The sequence below is a fragment of the Haliotis asinina genome, chromosome 7 (assembly GCF_037392515.1).
Source record: "Haliotis asinina isolate JCU_RB_2024 chromosome 7, JCU_Hal_asi_v2, whole genome shotgun sequence".
Taxonomy (NCBI): Eukaryota; Metazoa; Mollusca; class Gastropoda; order Lepetellida; family Haliotidae; genus Haliotis; species Haliotis asinina.
The window spans coordinates 65,457,459-65,479,175 of NC_090286.1; the positions used below are offsets into that span (position 1 = coordinate 65,457,459).

The 21,717-nt window shown below is 41.2% G+C and overlaps 1 protein-coding gene across 1 annotated transcript in view; it reads right to left on the reverse strand.

The window, feature by feature from the left end:
* The window catches only part of LOC137290911 (diphosphoinositol polyphosphate phosphohydrolase 1-like), a 95,459-nt gene extending 74,409 nt beyond the window's left edge, over positions 1–21,050 (reverse strand). Inside the window, exon 1 of the mRNA XM_067822113.1 lies at positions 20,795–21,050. Coding sequence (XP_067678214.1) covers positions 20,795–20,893 — 99 coding nt within the window. The 5' untranslated portion in view covers positions 20,894–21,050. The remainder of the gene's footprint in view (positions 1–20,794) is intronic.
* Between the last annotated feature and the right edge of the window lie 667 nt (positions 21,051–21,717).

A 21,717-nucleotide genomic window follows, 5' to 3' on the forward strand; every position in this document is an offset into this window, starting at 1 on the left:
ATGTTTTTCGCATCTCACTTTCTATTCTTAAATGTGGTGGATATTTCCTCAGAAAAAGTGTACTTAGCATTATCAATTTCACTTTCAAATAACATGCTAGAACTACGATAATCTTCATCAAAATTCCCAACCTAGGAAGATAAATGGTAAACACATGATAAAATCTGTATCCATTCCATGTATAGTCTCAAGCAAGGCTATTCCCTGATAACTATGTCACTTACATATTGTTCATGGATGTGGGCTGCTACCAGGCGAACATCTTCTGGTATTCACGTGAGGTTACACAAACACCGATTTCATGGACACAAATATGTGACATCTACTCAATACTCAGCAACTGATATGACTTTAACCATGAAAGTTATTGTGACCAGACAATACCAGTGAGTGAGTGAGTGACTGACTGACTGACTGTGTGACTGTGTGAGTGAGTGAGTGAGTGGACTCTGATACTGCTGCCCAATGGTCATGGTATCCCACCATACAGTGGTTCCAGGGTTCAACCTACATCAATACCTAGACATCGCAGGATATTTCCTGTCACAGGTAAGAGGATTGGATGGACATTTCAGATGAACTAAATGAATGTGAAATTGGCACTGTCATCCACACCTGAGATTCAAACCTATCATTAATGGATGGTATTTAAGAAAGTTTCAACAATTACACCACTTTGCTAACTAAGATACGAACTACCTCAGACACAAAAGTACATTGTTACAACTAGCCAATACAATATTAAGCAGGATATTGTACGACTCATGTCGAACAACACCAACAGGAACTTAGCAGCAGCAGCAGCCATGACAGATTAACATACAAAACCACCAGTGTTCCTGAACATCCCTTGCATAGTCACCACTATGGTCACCACGAACAAACACCTCGCTCACACACGCTGAAGTAGCAGCATCACACAACAGTGACGAATCATCAACAAACTGACATACACACAGCACATTCCTGTCAACAGTGACGACATAAACCTCAAAAAGGAATTTCAATTCTGTTTCCTTGAAGAGGTCACATCAGGATTTTAAACTGTTTCTCATTTACATACCTTTTTAATGTAACACTGACAATCCAAATGTAAGATAAATCACAATGATGTATAACAGTGTACATTACTGATACAATGACTTTGCACTTAACACCATTGCCAGCATCACGGAAACAACCATCACGGAAACAACCATCACGGAAACAACCATCACGGAAACAACCATCACGGAAACAACCATCACGGAAACAACCATCACGGAATCACGGAAACAACCATCACGGAAACAACCATCACGGAAACAACCATCACGGAAACAACCATCACGGAAACAACCATCACGGAAACAACCATCACGGAATCAACCATCATAGAAAACTCTATTGTCAGCTTCATAATGGCCTCATAATTTATTCTGACATCTTTAAAACCCACAGAAATATAATTAATCTATAATGCTGACAAAGACTGTGTTTATGTATCCATGGTCACCACTGTTTTCGCTACATAAAATCCCTGCCAACTATGTTTCTTGTCATCAAACAGTGAGTGGAATCATTAAACAGAATACTTCCTGCAACACTTCCAATTTCATTCACAAGGACTACATTTAAAACCTACAACTCTGGAGAAGGTTTACCAAGAGGTGGCACTGAAATGTTGATTTAGACATATTTCAAGTAAGTAATTATTAAATATGAGGATGGAAATCTGACAGCACAGTACTGGGAAGAAATATGTGTCTACCTTTGATGGTGGCAAAATTCTATCTGATTATTAACAATATTTTATCGAACAGAAGTGAGGGTAGTACGTTGCCAACCAGAGAATTCATTTTCTCTCCATATTTGTGCTACAGTTTGCCTATGATTAAACAAAACGTTGTCGTGGTAACGGATGATCATATCCAGACTTTGGTGAGTCCAAGAAAGGTGTACCTCATCAGTCCCCATCACACCACTTCCTGTAGGATACACTAGTCAAGATCAGATCACTTCCTGTAGGATAGACAGACTAATCAAGATCACATCACTTCATGGAGGATAGACAGACTAATCAAGATAAGTACACTGTTGCCCATCACTAATGAAAATAAATTACACTGGTCACCATCACATCAGCTCCTGTAGGATAGACTGATTAAGATAAAGTACACTGGTCCCCACCGCTAATCATACTTAAGTTCACTGGTCCCAATCACATCAATTACGGTAGGATAGATACACTAATCAAGATAAACTACACTGGTCCCCATCCCACCAGTTCCTATTGAACAGATACACTGGTCCCCATCATATCAATTCCTATGGGATACACTAGTCAAGATAAAGAACACTGGTCACCATCCCATCACTTCCAGTAGGATACACTAATGAAGATAAAGTACACTGGTGGTCCCCATCACATCACAAAAAGACACTGCTGTCAGTGAACATGATGACACATACTGCCGTCAGTGAACATGATGACACATACTGCCGTCAGTGAACACAAGATACACACTGCAGTCAGTATGTCAACATATGACACGTATCAGTCAGAAAACATGACACACAATCCTTTCAGTAAAAACGACATACACTGCTGTCAGTAAACATAAAACACAGACTGTTGTCAGTATACACACAACACAGTGTCCTGCAAGAAAACATACAACAAATATTGCTGTCAGTAAACCAACGACTGTTATTAGAAAACAAAACAAAGATTGTCTGTCTGTGAACACAAAAGATTGTTGTCAGTGAACATACAACCCAAATTGCTGTCTAAACCAACTATAACTTCATGTCAGTGAATACAAGACATACATTGCTGTCAGTAAATACATGACACATTGCTGTCAGTAAAAACATGATACACACTGCTGTCAAAATACACATGACACACATCACTGTCAGTGAACAAACACACATTCCAGTCAAAGAACACATGATACACTGCTGTTAGTAAACCAATTACATCTTGCTGTTAGTGAACACAATATGCATTGGTGTCAGTAAACACCTCAAATACATTGCAGTCAGGGAACATCTCAAGGACACAGCAGTCAAGGAACAACTCGAGGAGACTGTTGTCAGAACACCTCAATGACACTGCAGTCTGGGAACATCTGGGGGACACTGCTGTCAGGGAACACCTCAAAGACACTGCTGTCAGAGAACACCTCAAGGGAAACCTGACACTACTGTTATACTGTCAATAAATCAATGAAGGACACTTCTATCAGTGAACACATACAGTTGACATCCGAACCATGATGTACAACAACTGCAATAACATTCGACATTGCACAGTTGATGCAACAGACAAGAGTTGTGACCGATTGGAAAGAACCGTCATCCAACTACCATTCTGTCTTCTATCTCCAGAATCTGGGCCACAGTGCGCAGCAGAAAACAGTTACTTCTTGCTGCATGCCCTGAACTACTGCCAAAGCAGTTCTATTTTGACAGCATCACCAGCAATCAGGGCACAATCAGCACCTAAAACTGTGCCGATGATACAAAGCCCATCTGATACTCAATCCGGCACATGTGTAAAAGTATTTGCATTAATCCCCATGCAAATCCCATTATACTCACATCCTGCACAACACTACCAGCCTATACTCATCCCCTTCACAACACTACCAGCCTATACTCACACCCTTCACAACACTACCAGCCCATACCCATCCCCTTTACAACACTACCAGCCTATACTCACATAAATCAGAACACTACCAGCCTATACTCACACACTTCACAACACTACCAGCCTATACTCACACACTTCACAACACTACCAGCCTATACTCACACACTCTACAACACTAGCCTATATTTATCTCCAACAGCCTGTACTTACCTCCAACAGCCCATACTTATCTCCAACAGCCAATACTTATCTACAGCAGCCTAAACTGATCTCCAACAGCCTATATTCATCTCCAACAGCCCATACTTATCTCAACAGCTCATACATATCTCCAACAGTCCATACTTATCTACAGCAGCCTATACTTATCTCCAACAGCCAATACTTATCTACAGCAGCCTATACTTATCTCTAACAGCCCATACTTATCTACAGCAGCCTATACTTATCTCAAACAGCCCATACTTATCTCTAACAGCCCATACTTATTTACAACAGCCCATACTTATCTCCAACAGCCAATACTTATCTACAGCAGCCTATACTTATCTCTAACAGCCAATACTTATCACAAACAGCTCATACTTGTCTCTAACAGCCCATACTTATCGCCCATACTTATCTCTAACAGCCAATACTTATCACAAACAGCTCATACTTATCTCCAACAGCCAATACTTATCTACAGCAGCCTACTCTTATCGCCAACAGCCCATACGTATCTTTTTCTCATTTCTCAGCATTGAAGTACTTGAAGGTTCCCTTATACACTTAATGTTTCATTTCACTCCTTAAACTTCATCTCCAGTTCTTGCCATAACACCCCTCTTACTGTTTCTGCTTATCCAAGTACACACTTTACTTGAAAAACTTTACTCTCATAAACAGGTAGAGCTGTGACAGAATACATGGAAATTCTCACAGACACTCACTAAACTGACTCTCTGATAAACAGGCAGAAATGTGACAGATGATGAAAAATTCTCACAGAAACTCACTAAGCTGACTCTCTCATAAGCAGGCAGAACTGTGACAGACGACTGGAAAAGCAAAACAGTCAAACCATACCTGCTTTGATTACAGATGCATACTGCTTAATAACAAGACATAAATAATGAAGACTCTCTTAATTTCCTGTTACACAGTACATTCACTATTGGCTGAAGTGGCTTGGTACCTGGGCAATAATTCCAATGTGTCATACCAACTCAATACCAAGGGAGTCAGTATACCATAATACATGAACAGTGACAGACTGACGCTTCTTCAATCAAAGCAAAAAGGTCATTACAAGCATGTTTGTCTGGATGAGCAACAAACGTAACATGTTGATGCCATACAATATCTTCTCATCTCGGTGGCTTCCCTTAACATGTCACTGGGTCGAACCCCCCAAAACTACTTACAGACTGAAATTCCATGACAGGTTTTATACCTGCTTTATCACGAGACATGATATGGTTACCACAGAGCTATGGCAGCAACTCACCAACAGGAATTCCTTGAAGGTTCATTTGCCAATTCCTCCTCTGAGAGGCAGATCACAATGTAGGAAATAATAGCTGTACATTCAAAGTAGAATGTCATTCCCCAGAGCGTTAAAGCAACTGTGTGTCATTCATGATGACCAATTCATGACAACCCTTGTCAAATCTACAAGTTGAATTAATAGATTAAATTACCCTGTTGCCATGGTTGCCAAGACATCTCTAGAATCTAAGAAATCTTAATCTATTAAATACCATTTCAATAGCCAGACACTAATTCCTACACAAACCCAGGAACAAAATCAGGCACGAGTCTAACCTAATACCATCAACAGCCTCCGGGGCCTGGTGTATAAATAACCAGGACATAACCAGCACAATCACCACAATCCTGGTGTATGTGTCTCTTATCTGCCCATGTATATATGTAAACATAACATCACCAACAAATCACCAGACTCTCAAGACATGTGGGTCTTGTTCCACATACAAGTCCTTGTTTCATACTGCAAGAAGACACATAATTGGAGTGATGCATTTTGTCATGTGCTCCATTGAACAAGATAGCAGAAGTTCGTCACAGGTTTGGATACTCATGGGATGAATCAACAGATATGTACAGCTACACTCTAGACCGATATAGGATTACTCATGCCCAAAGGTTAACATGCAACCATTTATCATCTGATGAGGACAAAAACCTGAGCTGACAATGAGAGCTAAAACAGGATGCCTGAAGAGAGTTCAGTTCTGTTCCACTCAGACTGAACCAAAACCTATCATCAAAATGACAATGTGCAACCCTTGCATGTTTCATGTTTTCCCTGCACGAACTGTTGCATCTCCTTTAACTCTGCTTGGCACTAGTCCCTGCCTCCCAATACATCAGAGGGTAATACAGAGGCTATACATCAAATCTGTTTTTTCCCACTAAAGCTATCACAATGCTTGGAAATATGTGCACAGAAGACACCAGTTGGACCACTATCAACAACAACCGACATCTTGACAAAAAACAGATCCAAAGAAAATCAGTCTTCTGTTCACCTCACACCTATGCCAGTGCTACAGTACACAAAACGAACATTGATCGTTGGATGAATTTCAGATCTAGTGAAACGCCAAACTGGTAACTGTGGACATCTTGACAGAAACTTAAATAAATTCCTTTACATTTCTGGTTACAGCTCACACCAAGGAAGTGCAGACAAAGGGATATACTTTCCCAGCTCTCTGTATCAGCTACCCTGTGTTGTGCTCCCTCCATATCAGCTACCCTGTGTTGTGCTCCCTCTATATCAGCCTGCCAGTGTTGAGCTCCCTCTATATCAGCTACCCTGTGTTGTGCTCCTTCTATATCAGCTACCCTGTGTTATGATACCTCTATATCAGCTAGCCAGTGTTGTGCTCCCTCTATATCAGCTACCCTGTGTTGTGCTCCTTCTATATCAGCTACCCTGTGTTATGATCCCTCTATATCAGCTACCCTGTGTTGTGCTCCCTCCATATCAGCTACCCTGTGTTGTGCTCCTTCTATATCAGCTACCCTGTGTTATGATCCCTCTATATCAGCTAGCCAGTGTTGAGCTCCCTCTATATCAGCTACCCTGTGTTGTGCTCCCTCCATATCAGCTACCCTGTGTTGTGCTCCCTCTATATCAGCTACCCTGTGTTGTGCTCCCTCTATATCAGCTACCCTGTGTTATGCTCCCTCCATATCAGCTAGCCAGTGCTGAGCTCCCTCTATATCAGCTACCCTGTGTGTGCTCCCTCTATATCAGCTACCCTGTGTTATGCTCCCTCTATATCAGCCAGCCAGTGTTGAGCTGTATGTCAGGGATTGACCTTGAGTGTTGACCTTGAGTCCTGTATTTGAAGGTCCTGAAAATGAACTTGAACAGTGGGGTCCCAAACAATGAAATATCATGAACACTGTTATTGTATAGTATATGATATCAATGATATCATACCCAGCTAGTAGCATACTCAGTGATGACATTGTTACTTGATTGGAATTTTTGCAATAGTATTTGCACCTTTTCTGCATCCCTGTGGATGTACTAATAAATTTTGTTGGGTCCAGTGTCAATTTGTATACCACACAGTTGATACCTTTTCTACAACCATGATGACAGAAAAGCACCTTCAACACATCAGATCTGTTTCTCCCATGCAGCATTCATCTGTTCCACTCTAAATCACACAGACAGTAATTAGTATAATGCCTAGTCCTGTCTCCATGCTAATACGGTGTTAATCATACTATAAAGTTTTCCCTGAGACTAAGCCTTATTCAGCACAGGTAGACAACTGCTTCCTAGCCGTCATGCAGACAGGCACATATTGATTAAATTGATGATGTACTCATGTGATGCGCTATGTTAAACTTTCAGCAAGAACAGCTATGCTACAATCAGGCAGTAAGTTAAAATTTAGCAAATCATTTCAACATCTCAACAGCTGTGTCAACTTGAGAGATGCAAGGCTGTGAAAGACACCACTTAGACATAAAGGACATAACACCCACTAATGAACCAGTAATCAGTACACAGACATAGGACACTGTGACAGAGACACCACCAGGCCACATAGGACATAACACCCACTAATGAACCAGTAATCAGTACACAGACGTAGGACACTGTGATAGAGACACCACCAGGTCACTTAGGACACAACACCCACTAATGAAACAGTAATCAGTACACAGACGTAGGACACTGTGACAGAGACACCACCAGGCCACATAGGACACAACACCCACTAATGAAACAGTAATCAGTACACAGACGAAGGACACTGTGATACAGACACCACCAGGTCACTTAGGACACAACACCCACTAATGAAACAGTAATCACTACTGAACCAATAGTCAGTATCCAGACATAGTACACAGTGAGAGAAATACTGCCTGGATATATAGGATTTAACCATGTTAACAGCCACTACTGAACCGGTAGTCAGTATACAGACGTAGGACACAGTGAGAGAAACATCACCTGGATGACAGGATCTATATAACAGCCACTACTGAACCGGTAGTCAGTATACAGACGTAGGACACAGTGAGAGAAACATCACCTGGATGACAGGATCTATATAACAGCCACTACTGAACCGGTAGTCAGTATACAGACGTAGGACACAGTGAGAGAAACATCACCTGGATGACAGGATCTATATAACAGCCACTACTGAACCGGTAGTCAGTATACAGACGTAGGACACAGTGAGAGAAACATCACCTGGATGACAGGATCTATATAACAGCCACTACTGAACCGGTAGTCAGTATCCAGACGTAGGACACAGTGAGAGAAACATCACCTGGATGACAGGATCTATATAACAGCCACTACTGAACCGGTAGTCAGTATACAGACGTAGGACACAGTGAGAGAAACATCACCTGGATGACAGGATCTATATAACAGCCACTACTGAACCGGTAGTCAGTATACAGACGTAGGACACAGTGAGAGAAACATCACCTGGATGACAGGATCTATATAACAGCCACTACTGAACCGGTAGTCAGTATACAGACGTAGGACACAGTGAGAGAAACATCGCCTGGATGACAGGATCTATATAACAGCCACTACTGAACCGGTAGTCAGTATACAGACGTAGGACACAGTGAGAGAAACATCGCCTGGATGACAGGATCTATATAACAGCCACTACTGAACCGGTAGTCAGTATACAGACGTAGGACACAGTGAGAGAAACATCGCCTGGATGACAGGATCTATATAACAGCCACTACTGAACCGGTAGTCAGTATCCAGACGTAGGACACAGTGAGAGAAACACCGCCTGGATGACAGGATCTATATAACAGCCACTACTGAACCGGTAGTCAGTATCCAGATGTAGGACACAGTGAGAGAAACATCGCCTGGATGACAGGATCTATATAACAGCCACTACTGAACCGGTAGTCAGTATCCAGACGTAGGACACAGTGAGAGAAACACCGCCTGGATGACAGGATCTATATAACAGCCACTACTGAACCGGTAGTCAGTATCCAGATGTAGGACACAGTGAGAGAAACATCGCCTGGATGACAGGATCTATATAACAGCCACTACTGAACCGGTAGTCAGTATCCAGACGTAGGACACAGTGAGAGAAACACCGCCTGGATGACAGGATCTATATAACAGCCACTACTGAACCGGTAGTCCAGATGTAGGACACAGTGAGAGAAACATCACCTGGATGACAGGATCTATATAACAGCCACTACTGAACCGGTAGTCAGTATCCAGATGTAGGACACAGTGAGAGAAACACCGCCTGGATTACAGGATCTATGTAACAGCAACAGTGAAGCAGCAGTGAACTTCACCGCCTCATGCCTCATGATTTCAAGCTGATATCACAGAAGTCAGTATCAGTTGTTGTGCAGTTGTTATTGTGCAAATGTTGTACGAACTGAATATAGAATCAAACATTTTAGCTAACTACAGTAAACATGTCTGCTTTTTTACTTTTTTATTGTTTTGTGATTTTCCAGACTCCTTACGTGTGTGCATAAAACTATGGCATATTTAACCTAGTTTTCAGACACCCACAGTACCTATCTCGACCATGTACCGGTTACAGTCACTTCCTCCAACCAGACCAGAAACACACTCAGCTCACAGAGTCACAAAAAATTTGAAACTTCCAAGAATATTCATAATCTTTATGAACTGGGAATACATCTGGACACAATCACATTCGATTACAGACATTCCTCTGACAAAAAGAAAATGATGTTTCACATAGAATCACAACATCAGCTTGACTTTGAGAAGCAAACTCACTCTGAGAAGCGAACTAGTACCAGGTGACCATCCACTAGTACCAGGCTCTAGTGCTAGGTGACAATCCAATAGTGCCAGGCTCTAGTGCCAGGTGACCATCCACTAGTACCAGGCTCTAGTGCTAGGTGACAATCCACTAGTACCAGGCTCTAGTGCCAGGTGACCATCCACTAGTACCAGGCTCTAGTGCTAGGTGACAATCCAATAGTGCCAGGCTCTAGTGCCAGGTGACCATCAACTAGTGCCAGGCTCTAGTGCTAGGTGACAATCCACTAGTACCAGGCTCTAGTGCCAGGTGACCATCCACTAGTACCAGGCTCTAGTGCTAGGTGACAATCCACTAGTACCAGGCTCTAGTGCCAGGTGACCATCCACTAGTACCAGGCTCTAGTGCTAGGTGACAATCCAATAGTGCCAGGCTCTAGTGCCAGGTGACCATCAACTAGTGCCAGGCTCTAGTGCTAGGTGACAATCCACTAGTACCAGGCTCTAGTGCCAGGTGACCATCCACTAGTACCAGGCTCTAGTGCTAGGTGACAATCCAATAGTGCCAGGCTCTAGTGCCAGGTGACCATCAACTAGTGCCAAGTGACCATCCACTAGTACCAGGCTCTAGTGCCAGGTGACCATCCACTAGTACCAGGCTCTAGTGCTAGGTGACAATCCAATAGTGCCAGGCTCTAGTGCCAGGTGACCATCAACTAGTGCCAAGTGACCATCCACTAGTACCAGGCTCTAGTGCTAGGTGACCATCCACTAGTACCAGGTGACCATCCACTAGTACCAGGCTCTAGTGCTAGGTGACAATCCAATAGTGCCAGGCTCTAGTGCCAGGTGACCATCAACTAGTGCCAAGTGACCATCCACTAGTACCAGGCTCTAGTGCCAGGTGACCATCCACCATCCAGACAAGAAATATACCTGCCCAAAAACACTGACTTGAGGCTTTCAAGACGGGTGATGTAATATATGATAATCATGTACAACAACATGTCACTGTAGCAGTACAGCATTAAATACACATATTATGTACATCATGCCCTAAACATATCTCACAATCAAAACCTTCACATGTTCATGTTCCACACTAATCTTATGTTTAAAGGATAGAAAAGTATTGTACCTCAACTCAATTTCTTCTGACACAACTTAGTTAAATACAATCTGCTGACATACGATGTGACCCAACTTAAAAACAAAACATAATCCTCAAATATATGCACTGTGGCACAACCATGTAATAATATACCATCTGATACAATCTACTGACATTTGACCCAACCCAAAAATAATATAGCCCTCAGCTATACATTGTGACAAAACCTAGCAATATACCATATAATACAATCTGAAGATATATGTGGTATAGGATATCACACAAAGTACATATAAATAATATAACACAACCCTCAGCTATACAATATGACGCAGATAACAAAAAAAACCACAGATAAATGATATACAGTGTTGTACAATGTCCTGATGTGTAATACAGTAGTAAGTCAGCTGACTGAGATATATGTCACAAAGTAAAGTACAATAACACTAATGCTGGCTTAACACTGGTTTTGGGGGGTTTGTGGGTTATGCAGTCTTAAGTGTAACCAGTTTAACAAGCCATTGCATGTAAGCAGTATAATTAACAACCAGGCCTAAATAAGTTATTAACTGATTGTGAGTGAACAATGTAATACCTAACTGTTAGTAAACAATGTACCAATTGATTGCATGAAGCAAACTAACATCAATCAATGTCATCAGTCGTGGAGCTTATGTGGCGATTGTCCATGTGAAACCCAAACCCAGACACAATACACTAATCCCTCCCACCTCCTTCCCATGGCCTATTGTGAAAGATTTGGCTGCAAACACTACCAGTCACTGGAGCCTTGTTCAGGATAATATGAAGTGACTTAACACAACACCCGAACAGAAGAATCAATAAGGACGGAGAGCCAAACATCTCCATCAATTCAATATTCACTTCACAAATACTTTCATCAGGCATTGTATCTACATGAACCAACAGCAAGCCACCAGATAGTGATACACCTTGGTGACAGGTAGTACAGACAATAACAAAGCAATGTAGTGTGAGAAGACACTCATAAATAAATACATGTTTGGGAAAGAAAAAGAGAGAGAGTGCTGACATTATCTTTGTCCAGCTCAACAAAAGTACAGGGGAGGTAACTCTGAGCGAGGACATCATTCAACATACATACTCATTCATAAATGAAGACTAGCTTCATTTGCAGTGAGTGAGTTTAGTTTTACACCGCATCCAGCACTATTCCAGCTTCATTTGTAAAGTGAATGAGTTAAGGTGATATGAAGCTGACTTATTAATGTTCAACTTACACTACACCCTCACCTAGCCCAGGTGTAACAACCGCCTACAACCCAGCTGATCTTCCACTGTAAAAATCTCACACAATCCAGCTATAACAATCCCACACAACCCTGCTGTGACAGCCCCATACAGCCCAGCAGTAAGATCCACACACAATCCAGCTGTAATAGCCCCACACAACCCAGCTGTAACAATCTCACAACCCAGCTGTAACAGACCCACACAACCCAGCTGTAACAGTCACACACAACCCAGCTGTAACATCACCACACAACCCAGCTGTAACAATCTCACAACCCAGCTGTAACAGCCACACACAACCTAGCAGTAACATCACCACACACCCCAGCTGTAACAGCCCCCTACAACCCGGCTGTAACAATCTCACAAAATCCAACTGATGTGCCACTGTAACAACCTCGTATAACCCAGCTGATGTTCCACTGTAACAACCTCAGACAACCCAGCTAACAAATTCATACAACCCATCTGATGTTCTACTGTAACCTCACAACCCCCAGCTGATGTGCCACTGTAACAACCTCGTATAACCCAGCTGATGTTCCACTGTAACAACCTCAGACAACCCAGCTAACAAATTCATACAACCCATCTGATGTTCTACTGTAACCTCACAACCCCCAGCTGATGTGCCACTGTAACCTCATACAACCAACCTGATGTTCCACAACCTCACACAACCCGGCTATACAACCCAGCTGATGTTCCACTGTAACAACCTCACACAACCAAGCCGGGGTGCCGCTGTAACAACAACACACAAAACAGCTGATATTCTTTCACTGTAACAACAAAGGTGACTTGGTCTAGCTAATGTTCCACTGTAACAACAAAGGTGACTTGGTCGAGCTAATGTTCCACTGTAACAACAAAGGTGACTTGGTCTAGCTAATGTTCAAAGCTGGAAGTCCTTCATGAAAGGGAAAGTTTAAACAGGGATGTTATTGTGATGCAGACTCAAGACAGGTAAATGAAGCACACACTGCTAGACCCTGATTCGGATGTTTTTTTCATAAAAGCCAAACACTTGTACAGCAATTACATTAAATGTTACAAAATGGCACTTCCAGGCATGTTAATGTCAACATACACATCACTGGCATTACTGACACAGATCATCTCCATGTCCAACTATGAGACGGGCATAGACTGACCCTAGACATTCAGAACAAAACTAAAGACAGCTAGTGAATGCTGTCAGCATTACTTGAGCTTTTTATCCTTTTGTCTGATACACAATCAAGTCTGGACAGGACAAACCAAGTGTTCATAACATTGTATCATAATCAGGATAACCACTCAGTCCAGCCCACAATCCGCATGTCTGCCTGCTCCTGAAGCATGTCGAACCACACACTTCTCATGCTGGAAACTAACGGTAATAAGCTGGCCATGCATCACCTCACATGTGAGGGTCTCTATAAGTGGTAGGATTTACTTATTCACAATGAGTATGACAAGTACTACAAAGGGTTGTAGACTTAAACTGGTTTTAACAGACATGTCAGCATGCAAACCATCAATCATTATTCTGGCTAACATCATCAAAGTGACCATCAAAAGTAAGTCCTATGCAAACTTTGGATCTAGATTTTGTCAAATAATCAATGCTCCCTTCAGGTTGGGTTGTAGTGATTAAACGCTCGCTGTTTTGATAGACGTATTTCAGAAATGTGCATGTGGGTATTCATAGGAAGATTCTCTCCATTACTTCCTTTCTTGCCCTTGTTATGACCTAATAAGATCAGATAAATATTTTTACAATAATGGTTTTCACTTAAATTCAATTCTTCAAGGTAATCCATCTTCAAGCAACAGAATTAATCAACTTATTCTTGATTCTGTTCAATACATACTACTTTCAAATAGATTCAAATTATTCTAAACTCTCATGTATGTAATTACTATGAACTACTTGATTTGTTTAGATTTGTCCCTATTACTATGGACCTCAGGCAGGCCACTGTGGAAACAAGTCCTGAAATAATTCATTGCTTGTGTACTGTATAATTACGTATTGTGTTATGTTACAGTAATAGAGCAGGACTTATATGAAGCTGCCGGCTTCTTGTGCCAAGCCATATTCGTGTTATCTTCATATTTCATGAATAAGAGCCCCCATGAAACTATTCATGGGTCACTTGGTGAAGCAAGGGTTAGAAAATCCCATCATCTCCCAATGTCCTGGACAAGTCAATTTCGGTCAATCAAATAATGGCATCTTACCGGACCATGGGCTACTTGATAATTTCCACTTACGGTTTCAAACTGCATATAAACTTTGATTTCACTTCATATCTGCTCACAATGTAGCCTTTAAATTTGGCAATGATAATAAAGTAGAGATATCTTTCTTTGTTATTTATCACTTTTCAATAAACAGTCCAGTAAATATTGACATCAAGCACCATGCTTGGACATTTTTTTATAATTACATCATCACAATTGTCATAAAATCAGGGCAAGTGGAAAATTAGTCTGGCAAAATTACTTTTCTAAAAGTGGCTTTCAAAATATTTTGGAACCCCTGCTCCAGTGATAAAAGGTTGTTCCTGTCATTAAGTATGTATTTCAATCTTATGACAAGGTCATGCTGTAACATGGCAATGTGACAGTATATCCACTGAAACACCCAGGTCGTATTTTGCTGTCACTCAGGGCAATGTGACAGTATATCCACTGAAACACCCAGGTCGTATTTTGCTGTAACATGGCAATGTGACAGTATATCCACTGAAAAACCCAGGTCTTATTTTGCTATCACTCAGGGCAATGTGACAGTATATCCACTGAAACACCCAGGTCATATATTGCTGTAACACGGGGCAATGTGACAGTATATCCACTGATACACCCAGGTCTTATTTTGCTGTAACTCAGGGCAATGTGACAGTATATCCACTGAAACACCCAGGTCTTATTTTGCTATCACTCAGGGCAATGTGACAGTATATCCACTGAAACACCCAGGTCTTATTTTGCTGTAACATGGCAATGTGACAGTATATCCACTGAAACACCCAGGTCGTATTTTGGTGTAACTCAGGGCAATGTGACAGTATATCCACTGAAACACCCAGGTCTTATTTTGCTATCACTCAGGGCAATGTGACAGTATATCCACTGAAACACCCAGGTCTTATTTTGCTATCACTCAGGGCAATGTGACAGTATATCCACTGAAACACCCAGGTCGTATTTTGCTGTAACATGGCAATGTGACAGTATATCCACTGAAACACCCAGGTCTTATTTTGCTGTCACTCAGGGCAATGTGACAGTATATCCACTGAAACACCCAGGTCTTATTTTGCTGTCACTCAGGGCAATGTTACAGTATATCCACTGAAAAACCCAGGTCTTATTTTGCTGTAACATGGCAATGTGACAGTATATCCATTGAAACACCCAGGTCTTATTTTGCTGTAACACAGGGGAATGTGACAGTATATCCACTGAAACACCCAGGTGATATATTGCTGTAACACAGGGGAATTGACAGTATATCCAATGAATCACCCAGACCATAAACTGCTGTAACATAGAAGACTGCCTGGTACAGTTTATCTGAGTCAGTGTCCCTACCATATGTTCAGATCATCAGTGAGTCAGTGTCCCTACCACATGTTCAGATCATCAGTGAGTCAGTGTCCCTACCACATGTTCAGATCATCAGTGAGTCAGTGTCCCTACCACATGTTCAGATCATCAGTGTCCCTACCACATGTTCAGATCATCAGTGAGTCAGTGTCCCTACCACATGTTCAGATCATCAGTGAGTCAGTGTCCCTACCACATGTTCAGATCATCAGTGAGTCAGTGTCCCTACCACATGTTCAGATCATCAGTGTCCCTACCACATGTTCAGATCATCAGTGAGTCAGTGTCCCTACCACATGTTCAGATCATCAGTGAGTCAGTGTCCCTACCACATGTTCAGATCATCAGTGAGTCAGTGTCCCTACCACATGTTCAGATCATCAGTGTCCCTACCACATGTTCAGATCATCAGTGAGTCAGTGTCCCTACCACATGTTCAGATCGTACCTACAGCTGACTTTGTAGTAAATCCAACTGATTCTATATAAGGAAAATTTGTAGTAAGCAAGTGAGTTTAGTTTTATGCTGCACTATGCAATATTCCTGCTTTATGGTGGCAGTCTGTAAATAATGGTATCTGGACCAGAGAATCCAGTGATCAACAGCATAAGCATCAATCTACAGAACTTGGATAAGATGACATGTGTCAATCAACTCAGCAAGCCCAATCACCCAGTCCCGTTAGTCGCATCTTATGACCAGTATGGGTTACTGAAGATCAATTCTAACCCGGATCTTCACAAGTAGAGAGACTTGTGAGAATGTTTAACATAAATGATTATGTGTACTACCACCTGGAGTAAACTGTGTCAAGCTCACATCTGACAGCTTTAACTTTAAGTTGGGCCATTCATCTTTTTGGGAACTATCCACTGTCTTTTTACAGGTAATGTTTACAACAGGAACACTCATATAAATATTGGAAACACGTGTCATAGATATAGAGTTGTGTCATAGATATAGAGCAGTGTCACAGATATAGAGCAGTGTCATAGATATAGAGCAGTGTCATAGATATAGAGCTGTGTCATAGATATAGAGTTGTGTCATAGATATAGAGCTGAGTGTCATAGATATAGAGCTGTGTCAGATATAGAGCAGTGTCATAGATATAGAGTTGTGTCACAGATATAGAGCTGTGTCACAGATATAGAGTTGTGTCATAGATATAGAGTTGTGTCATAGATATAGAGCTGAGTGTCATAGATATAGAGCTGTGTCAGATATAGAGCAGTGTCATAGATATAGAGTTGTGTCACAGATATAGAGCAGTGTCATAGATATAGAGTTGTGTCACAGATATAGAGCAGTGTCGTAGATATAGAGTTGTGTCATAGATATAGAGTTGTGTCATAGATATAGAGTTGTGTCACAGATATAGAGCAGTGTCGTAGATATAGAGTTGTGTCATAGATATAGAGCAGTGTCGTAGATATAGAGTTGTGTCATAGATATAGAGCAGTGTCGTAGATATAGAGTTGTGTCATAGATATAGAGTTGTGTCATAGATATAGAGCAGTGTCACAGATATAGAGCAGTGTCATAGATATAGAGCAGTGTCATAGATATAGAGCTGTGTCATAGATATAGAGTTGTGTCATAGATATAGAGCTGAGTGTCATAGATATAGAGCTGTGTCAGATATAGAGCAGTGTCATAGATATAGAGTTGTGTCACAGATATAGAGCTGTGTCACAGATATAGAGTTGTGTCATAGATATAGAGTTGTGTCATAGATATAGAGCTGAGTGTCATAGATATAGAGCTGTGTCAGATATAGAGCAGTGTCATAGATATAGAGTTGTGTCACAGATATAGAGCAGTGTCATAGATATAGAGTTGTGTCACAGATATAGAGCAGTGTCGTAGATATAGAGCTGTGTCATAGATATAGAGCAGTGTCATAGATATAGAGCTGTGTCACAGATATAGAGCAGTGTCGTAGATATAGAGCTGTGTCATACAGAGCAGTGTCATAGATATAGAGCTGTGTCATAGATACAGAGTTGTGTCATAGATATAGAGCTGTGTCATAGATACAGAGTTGTGTCATAGATATAGAGCAGTGTCATAGACATAGAGTTGTGTCACAGATATAGAGCAGTGTCGTAGATATAGAGCTGTGTCATAGATATAGAGCAGTGTCATAGATATAGAGTTGTGTCATAGATATAGAGCTGAGTGTCATAGATATAGAGCTGTGTCAGATATAGAGCAGTGTCATAGATATAGAGTTGTGTCACAGATATAGAGCAGTGTCGTAGATATAGAGCTGTGTCATAGATATAGAGCAGTGTCATAGATATAGAGCTGTGTCACAGATATAGAGCAGTGTCGTAGATATAGAGCTGTGTCATACAGAGCAGTGTCATAGATATAGAGCTGTGTCATAGATACAGAGTTGTGTCATAGATATAGAGCTGTGTCATAGATACAGAGTTGTGTCATAGATATAGAGCAGTGTCATAGACATAGAGTTGTGTCACAGATATAGAGCAGTGTCGTAGATATAGAGCAGTGTCATAGATATAGAGCGGTGTCATAGATATAGAGCTGAGTGTCATAGATATAGAGTTGTGTCATAGATATAGAGCAGTGTCACAGACATAGAGTTGTGTCATAGATATAGAGCAGTGTCATAGATATAGAGCTGTGTCATAGACATAGAGTTGTGTCACAGATATAGAGCAGTGTCGTAGATATAGAGCTGTGTCATAGATATAGAGTTGTGTCATAGATATAGAGCAGTGTCATAGATATAGAGTTGTGTCATAGATATAGAGCAGTGTCACAGACATAGAGTTGTGTCATAGATATAGAGCTGTGTCATAGATATAGAGCAGTATCACAGACATAGAGTTGTGTCATAGCTATAGAGCAGTGTCATAGATATAGAGCTGTGTCATAGATATAGAGCAGTGTCATAGATATAGAGTTGTGTCATAGATATAGAGCAGTGTCATAGATATAGAGCAGTGTCATAGATATAGAGTTGTGTCATAGATATAGAGCAGTGTCACAGACATAGAGTTGTGTCATAGATATAGAGCAGTGTCATAGATATAGAGCTGTGTCATAGACATAGAGTTGTGTCACAGATATAGAGCAGTGTCGTAGATATAGAGCTGTGTCATAGATATAGAGTTGTCATAGATATAGAGCAGTGTCATAGATATAGAGTTGTGTCATAGATATAGAGCAGTGTCACAGACATAGAGTTGTGTCATAGATATAGAGCTGTGTCATAGATATAGAGCAGTATCACAGACATAGAGTTGTGTCATAGCTATAGAGCAGTGTCATAGATATAGAGCAGTGTCACAGATATAGAGCAGTGTCACAGATATAGAGCAGTGTCATAGATATAGAGCAGTGTCATAGATATAGAGCTGTGTCATAGATATAGAGCTGTGTCATAGATACAGAGTTGTGTCATAGATATAGAGTTGTGTCATAGATATAGAGCTGTGTCATAGATATAGAGCTGAGTGTCATAGATAAAGAGCTGTGTCAGATATAGAGTTGTGTCATAGATATAGAGTTGTGTCATAGATATAGAGTTGTGTCATAGATATAGAGCTGAGTGTCATAGATAAAGAGCTGTGTCAGATATAGAGCAGTGTCATAGATATAGAGTTGTGTCATAGATATAGAGCTGTGTCACAGATATAGAGCAGTGTCATAGATACAGAGTTGTGTCATTAACAACACTGAGGATAAGACTGTAAATTAATGTTTATACTGACAGAAGAATAAATAATTCATGTCTGCTGTAATGCCTGAACTACCCTTATAGAAAAGTTACAACAGTTTTGTGGCCAAGCTGACCACAGGTCTTGTCAGTAATACAGGCCAGCCAGATGCTCATTGCACAGTATAATAAAAACAGGTCATCCCTTTTGACCACAAGCTGATCTACCCCAAGGCCTCACAAATACTTCTATTTCTGTCTACACATAGTGAACTATTAATAGATCCTCATAAGGCCAAAATGACACTGATAGCTGATACTATGCTTTACATATTTTTATAAGGTTACGATAACTATCAATATTCACGGGCAGATACATGAATGTTGAAAGGAGTAAACGATGCGCTGATTTAAACAGAACTCCTTGAACCCCGACAACGCAAAAGAAAAATCTTCAATGTGGTCTTCAGTTACTTTCAAAGGGGAGGGGAAAGTAGGGTTGAGAGATTGAACCCCCTAAACCACCAACACCACACCACCCCATTTGCAAAACGACTTAGAATAGAACTGAAGGTTTTGAATTACAATTATCACATCATACCTGTGTTGCTCCTAACACCCTAACAATAATTATATTGTCATGAATTCACCGACAACATCTTGATTTTGTGAGGATTATGTTAAATTTGGTTTCTTTCAAAATATGATAATGCACTTCTTCCCATTCCGATAACATTTACATTTCTCATCAGGAGCAACAGTCACAGTACAATCATGTCCACCAATGTGTAATACAGAAATATCCGGCACACACACCCATAGAGACCCTCACAGAGACCTGCTGTCATTGTCAGTCGAATTCAGATACATCATCTCAAAACGACATATTTACCAGTTATTTTTTAATCAGATGTCTAAAGACTTTCTCAACAGCCTAATGTGTGAGTGAAATGAGGCCTGGTTGGTGGTTTTATCGTGTACGTAAATCCCCTGAATCCTGTAAACAGATAAACACCCTCAAATGGCAGGAATGAGCATGAGAACGTCGCGTGCCACACTACTGAGATAATCAGCTATATTCACTGTGGAATCAGTTACTGTGCACATTTTCAGTCCCTAGACCCCCCAAAATGGTTGTGTTGCCAGATAGTCTGATATCAATCAAAGAGTGGTGAAACATACCTCCTGTTCAGAGCTGTCTTTGAAACACAAACAGGCCGCTCTTCTTCTATATCCATCTTGGTCGTAAGTCCTGATCGAATCGGGTTTTTCCTTCACCATGTTCTAAACTAACGAGTTGTAACTGTCAGAGGACTCTCGTCGTGGACATTTTGGGAACGCTGTGCCTGAAAGCACGTGTCTGCACGTGAGACGGGCCACTCCACTGTCAACAATCACTTGGCTCCACTATCAACTTATTCAATGAACCGCATGTGGGTAAAAGGCCCGTGTGCAAACCGGTGCCGAGAGAAATATTTCCCCATGAAAATTCATTCCATACAGGCTGTATTTGCCCTGCTAAGCGTTCGCTCGGAAGTTCTTCACAGCAGAGACCATATAATAGGGACTATTATGGTCTCTGTTCAAAGTAGCTAATTAGATGAGGTCTTTTTAAAGCAAGAACACCGATTTTGATGTAAATTTACTGCCACTGATTATGGGCCCGATGGATGGAGGACTACATACAGCGTGCATGTATTATCCCTTTACACAGTGTTGGGAGCAGCCATGTCATTCGATGGTCAGATTAATGTAATGTTACATAGGCAAGGATTCAAACATAGCGCTATGAGGTCGGTTTTGTTAAGATCATTTCCACATGAGCGTCTACAAGAGACGACAGACTCCCTGACTCGTGGAAGCTATTGTGAAGCGATGATGCGTCTGTCTGGAGACCGGTTGGTCTGTGGTTCAAGTCCTTGGAGTATCACACCAACAGTTGGGGCTAGGGGAAGTGCTGCCACCCTGACTGGCGCTCACCAACAAAGGAATATAGGACCCGTCCTTGACAAACAACATGTCTCTGACATGAAAATATTTTGAAGAAAAGAGTTCAAAGTAAATAAAAAATAATGAAAAGGAGCCCTGAGTAGAAGCTCTGAGGC